This window comes from Lactuca saligna, chromosome 4, assembly GCF_052625555.1.
Source record: "Lactuca saligna cultivar CGN05327 chromosome 4, ASM5262555v1, whole genome shotgun sequence".
Classification (NCBI taxonomy): domain Eukaryota; kingdom Viridiplantae; phylum Streptophyta; class Magnoliopsida; order Asterales; family Asteraceae; genus Lactuca; species Lactuca saligna.
In genome coordinates this window covers 271,114,850-271,121,329 of record NC_136420.1, presented here as the reverse complement: position 1 = coordinate 271,121,329, position 6,480 = coordinate 271,114,850, and the positions used below count along the sequence as shown (strand labels likewise).

At 38.6% G+C, this 6,480-nt stretch overlaps 1 protein-coding gene across 1 annotated transcript; it reads right to left on the bottom strand.

Annotated features, from left to right (window-relative positions):
- Window positions 1–339: 339 nt before the first annotated feature.
- On the bottom strand, window positions 340–1,455 carry LOC145040662 (uncharacterized). Its single transcript, XM_078988571.1, has one exon. It carries the CDS (start codon window positions 1,453–1,455, stop codon window positions 340–342), a length of 1,116 nt encoding a protein of 371 aa, XP_078844697.1.
- Between the last annotated feature and the right edge of the window lie 5,025 nt (window positions 1,456–6,480).

Below are 6,480 nucleotides of genomic sequence, written 5' to 3'. Positions count from 1 at the left end.
AGAAATAAGGTTTGATCAATGGTGCCTCGGGAATAGCCGTGATTGAGCAAATGCTGAGTAAGAGTCGCATACCAAGCTCGAGGAGCTTGATGCAATCCATACAGAGCTTTGTCTAACTTGTAAACATGATTTGGAAGAGACGAGTTAACAAAACCAGGTGGTTGGTCAACGTAAGTCTCTTACATTGACCTTGCCATACAAGAAAGTCGTCTTAACGTCCATTTGGTATATAGTAAAGTTCATGTAAGAAGCATAAGCAAGGAAGATACGAATGGCTTCCAAATGAGCAACTGGAGCATAAACTTCTGTATAATCAAGACCCTCAATTTTCGGAAACCCTCAAACCACCAATCTTTCCTTGTTGCGCACAATGACACTTGAATCGTCTTGTTTATTTCGAAATACCCAACGAGTATCAAGAGATTTCTTTCCTTTTGGTGGCTCCACCAATTTCCAGATTCCGAGTTTCTCAAATTGATTTAATTCATCATGCATAGCTTCAACCCAGCTGGGCTCATTCAGATCCATTTCGACAGATTTAGGTTCAATTTGAGAGATGAAGCAAGAGTGGAGACATGTATTAACATCCCCACTTTTACTTCTTGTTTGAACACCTTCGCCCAACTGTCCAATGACGTTCTCTATCGGATGATCTCGCTGAATACGTGTAGGGATCTGATAACTAATATCATTGACAGAAACAAGAAGATTATGAATATCAACTGCTCCATCATTTGTTGTATGATCTGTAGAGGATGAACTAGGTTCGTTTGAAGAATTTGCTACAAACTCTTCTGCAATACTCTCCGAAAAGGGAAGTTCCATCAGATTTGAAGTTACAGTGGAAGTCTCGTGGTTCATGAACTCTCTTTCCATCGGAGTTAAGGGAGTAACAATAGCATCAGGAGAAGGTTGTTGAGGAGACTCAGTAGATTCAAATTGAGCAGAGGGTACCAATGGAGGATCAGAAGAAATCAATGGTGGTCGATAGACAACTTTATCTTCTTTGTCATCACTAGGAATCTTCGAATTGGAAGTAGATCCTTTTTGATTTTTTGAAGACACATTGAATGATTTGAAAAGAGATGTGTAGTCAAATAACCAATCAGGACCCACTCTTGCATCTGTCTCATTTTCTTCGAGCCAATGAACATCAAAGGATTCTACAATCTGTTTAGTCTTCTTATTGTACACCCTGTACGCAGTTCGAGCAGCATATTCAGCAAAGTAACAGTCATCGGCTTTGGCATTGAATTTGGGATTGGATTCCAAGTGGAGAAGGGTGCAAGGGCAACCAAATACGCGGAAATAACTGACAGATGGCTTGTGTCCAAATAAAATCTCATACAGCATCCTCATTCTGGCTTTTTTGATTAGCACACGATTTTGAACATAACACGCGGTGTTAATTTCCTCTACCCAGAAGAATACAGGAAGCTTGGAGTCACAGAGCATCGTCCTTGCGGCATCTTATAGAGTTCGATTCCGACGTTCGGCAACCCCGTTTTGTTGAGGTGTTCGAACATAACTGAATTGACGCACAATCCCTTTCTCAGTGCAAAAATGATCAAGAACAGCGTTCTTGAACTCTGTTCCATTATCTGTACGCAGCGCTTTCATTCGATGTTTAGTCTGATTTTTGATCATCACAATGAATCTTTTGATAAGGTTAGCAATTTCAGCTTTGTTAGACAAAAAGAAAACCAAGTGAAACGAGAGTAATCATCTATCACAATAAGGCAGAAAGAGTTGCGATTGATACTTAGAACATTAACCGGACCAAATAAATCCATATGCAATAATTCGAGCACTTGACTTAGGAGTTTATCTGCTTTGAAAAGTGTGGTTTTCGATGATGTTTTCCCTGAGCGCATGAAACACATTTTTCAAAAGTAATGAAATCCTTGATGGGTAGCCCACAGACCAATTCGTTCTTTGCAAGATGATTCATGTTCTTTGCATCCGCATGACCGAGACGACGATGCCACAGCATCGCATTTTGTTCAGAAGCTTTGGAGAAGAGACAAGTGACATCGTCAGGGAAATTTCTATTCATGTCTATAATGTAGGCATTTTCATCCCGCTTAGATCTTACAAGAATCCAATCTTCAGGGATAATAATGCCAGGCTTTAAGATCATACATTCCTTATCTGTGAAATGAGTATAGTAGCCCTTGTCACATATCTGGGATACACTCAGCAAGCTGTGCTTCAGTTCCGGAGCAAAGTTAACATTCTAAAAATTCAACACTCCATTAGAAACAGTTCCTCTTTGAGTAATTTTACCACCCTCTCCGCCCGCAAAAGAAACATATCCTCCATTAAAAGTTTGAATGCTATGCAATTGGGATATGTCTCCAGTCATGTGCCGGGAGTAGCCGTTGTCGACATTCCAAGGTCTGGCGACATTCCTCCGCAACTGTCCCTACACGATGAACGGAATTAGTTAGTTTTAGGGACCCAGGTCATCACAATCATGGGTTGACCCTTTCCTTTTACAAGTTTTTCATTTGCTTCTTTCTTTGTTTTTGAGTTAGAGAGTAATGGAGATTGATCAGAAAAGGATTTTGGAATCCACTAAAGGTTAGGTTTTAAAAAATTGGAATTTTGCTTTGAACCAGTGGATTTTCTACTTGATGAGCTGGAAGATCCTGTCCTGCTCTTTGACAAATTCGACTTAGGCGTAGCCCGAGTTGATTTTGGCAAACTTTTGTTGTTTTTACGAAAAACCTGTTTATTCTTTTGAAATCTTTCGAATTTTTTGTTTAATGTTGTATTCAAATCTCCATTTCTAGAACGAGTTTTGGGAATTTTTCTAGTTAAAGATCATCCCTGAAATTCATTCTCCCCTCTTTTGGTTGTATGAGATACAAACATCCGGTTCATGCAATTTCTTGCAATGTGTCAAGCAGTGCCACAGTTAAAACAAATTTGTTTGTTATCAGTAGCTTTGGCACTACTGTTGACAGGGTTATTCTTTGCATTTCCATTTCTAGCACATTTACACTTGCAAGAACCATCATGGAATGTAGTAACAGATGTGTTAAATGTAGAGACATGTAGATCAGGTTTAGTAGTTTGATCAGAAACAACACTATTAGAAACAACATTGTCAGACTGAAATAAAATACCACCCGACACAAAAACATTTGTGTTAGATTTTGACATAGACTCATTACAGTAATTAACACCAGACTCAATCACAAAATTATTTGACTCAAAGGTTTCAGCTGCATGCTCCCCCTGAACTATTGATATATCTGCACTTGAAGTAAAAACATTAGTATGAAAAGTCTCATAACTAGACTGTATTTCCTGCTCAGAAGCTGACTTTCCATACACCATGCAAGGTTCTCTGTTAATTTCTTCTTGAGACAGGGGAATAACAGTATAGTTGTGATTAAAAGGAGGAGGGACACTCTCAAAACCTAATCCGACTTTTATTTGATTACCATGAGTGATATCTCTCCAGTGCGATTGACCTTCGATTAATTTTGCAATCTTTTCACTTGACCCATCGAATTTTTTGAAATTAAATTCAGCTTTTTCAAAACAATTTTTAATGTATCAAGTTCCATGGTTACAGCAGCGAGTTTTCTTTTGAGATGATCATAGTTCTCGCATTCGTTGCTGTAATCCTCTTGCAATTTTTTAAAATCTTTTGTTTTATTTTCTAATTGAGTTTTTAAGGGCTTTTGATTTTTCCTAAGAGTATATCCCTCATATTTCAAGTCCTCGTTCTCTCTTTTGATTAATTCAATTTGATCTCTCAAAAACTTAACAGTTTTAATACAAGATTGAGATAAGATGAATTCACTAACCTCAGATTTGACTGGTTCAGGAGTGGTCTGTACCATGAATGCAAACTACAAATTCATCATCTCCTCCTCTGGATCTGCTTCCATTTCTTTACATGGATCCATGACTTGAGCAAGATTTGCCTTTTCAGGTCCCGAAATGTTTAGGGCCTGAACTTGATCTTCCCAGTTGAACGATTGAGCTACCATTGCCATGTTTGCAGATTGATTGTTTGAAGATGATCCTCTGTTGTTGTTGTGAACATAAGTTACTGGCACCATGGTTCATTTAGAGTTTGCTCGTTGATCAGGTTTTGGGCATTCCCTTGCAAAGTGTCCTGGTTCGTGACAATTATAACAATGTAATTTTCCTTTACTAAAACTCATCTTTTTATCTGAATTTAGACCCCAGTTGTTCTTTCAAGTCTTTTTTGAAAATTTTTTAGCCCTGAATACTGACATTGCCATTTGCCAAGTAATATCCATCTCTTCCACATCTTCAGGATGGATTTGATCAAGATCAGTGAATGAGAGTTGTGGAGAGAGGACTCCAGCAACAAAAGCATTGTAGCAGTTCACTAACCCAGTAGCTAGAGCCATATTTTCCTCATTTTCCTTTGTAAATGAACTTTGGGAACCAATTCCATGAGATTGAACTGAAACATCTGTGGAAGGAAAAACACTATAACCAACTTGAGATATGGTTTGAGGGATCTGAGTTTGTTGCATTTTAGGTATGATGTATCGTGTGTTTTGATGGACTGCACGAGGTTGCACCCGGGGAACCTGGATTTGAGTATTTGTAACGCCCGGGTTTCAGGGCTAAGCATTTTTGTCAATGTAATAGTCTAGGTCAACTCTTGTAACTCTTTTTGAAGTAATAAAGATGAAATAGTTGAGTATTATGTGATTTATGTGTGATTATGTGTTTATTATTTAAGTATAAATGTATAATTAATAAAGAATAAAAATGAGCATCAAAATTAAAGTGTGAGATAATCCCGATATCTCTACATAAAGTTATAGAATATGTCTCCAGGTTTCCATACATATAAAGAACGCCAAAATCCGAGTTATAACGAAGAAGTTATGACCCGCCGAAGTTTTATGGCAAAACCGGCACGGCACTAGGAGACGTAAATAGTGAATTTACGATAAAAGACTTGTTAGCCTTAGAAATTTAAAAAAAGTCATAGAATATCTTAAACTAAGAACATCGATAAAAAGAACGCCCAAATCTGACTTCGTATGAAGAAGTTAGGATTTTTCTAAGATTCGGCTTAGCAGTGCACGACCCGAAACTCGAATTTTAGTTCGAGCGGTTTTTGGCTTACGCGACCTAAATGAGAGTTGAAGATCTTATTAATAGGAACTCAACAGTAAAAAGACAGATGAAAACGGAGTCCGTATGAAGGAGTTATGAACTCTTCGCGGTCATTTAACAGTCTAAACGCCTCCTACTATTAAATTTGAGATCGGTCGAGAATTAGCTGATGGAGTCTAAACGAAAGTTGTAGATCTTGATTTTACCTACGCGTGGATATAAAGAACGTCGGAAACAGAGCTTGTATGTGAAAGTTATGATTTTTCTAATTTTGAGGGCTGATACGCGATAGGGGGTGACGTGGCACCACCAGAATTGGACACGTGGCACCACCAGAAGGCCACCACATGGACCAATTCGGCGAGTCCACCAGTCGGGCCTCCTATAAATAGAGGTGCCGGGCATTCACTTCTCTTCACACCTCAACCCTTTTCTTTCTCTCTCTAAACTCTCTCTCTCTCTAAGCTCCCTAACCCCCCTAAAAGCCTAGGTAAACACCCTAGAACCCGAAGGAAGCCCCGAGGCTCCCGGAGTTCCGAGAAAAGAGCCTTTCAGCTCGGGAACGCTGCTCCAGCAAAGCCCTGTTTTCAACAAAACCCGCTGTAAGTGAGCTACGCCTAACCTATCTTTAGTTTAACTTATTTTTAATATAGGAATGTTATTAGGTCCTTAAAATAATTATTTGGGCTATTATTATGAGTTATATTGAGTGTTATTAACGCTTATATAATAATAATAATAGTCAGATAATTAATTTGTCGCAGTTATCATTAGACTAAACCCTAGTGGTATCGATACTAGGTTTTATCGAAGGAATATCATTTTGAGAGTATCGAAGCGCTGTCCGAGTGCTGAGTCACCACCTAATCAGGTGAGTGCATAGTTACTTTCAAATTACACATAGATATGAAGTATTTTATATAAATTACGTGCTATGTGTGCATATTATCTGAATACTTGCTATCTATGCTAGATGAACGTTGTTATACATGTTTTCAATGATTTAAACTGTATATGTATTTTATATCTACGAAAATGTTGGGGTAAAACATGGGTAGATATAATAGGTGATGTGTGATAAAATGATGAGAGGACTCGATGTTGTTGTTGTTGATCTAGTCATCTAGCGGAATATAGATGACGACCACGGACTCTTCTAGACAGTCCAGTGGAGCACTAGCAGGCTCGCAACCTGTAGGTGTTGTGAACGATGTGTTCACCGGTGTACTCCATCCCCCACATGGTTGCCTATTAGAACATTTATTGCTGAGGAATCCCCTTAGCAGTAGTATCCGTCCCGATGATGATCCTTAGGCTAGGTCCCTTATGATAGGTGTTTAGGGACGTAAAGTGAGGATA

Bases quoted from the DNA above. Each gene is read 5' to 3' on its own strand.
- LOC145040662 (XM_078988571.1), bottom strand. From the start codon at position 1,455: ATGCTCTGTGACTCCAAGCTTCCTGTATTCTTCTGGGTAGAGGAAATT.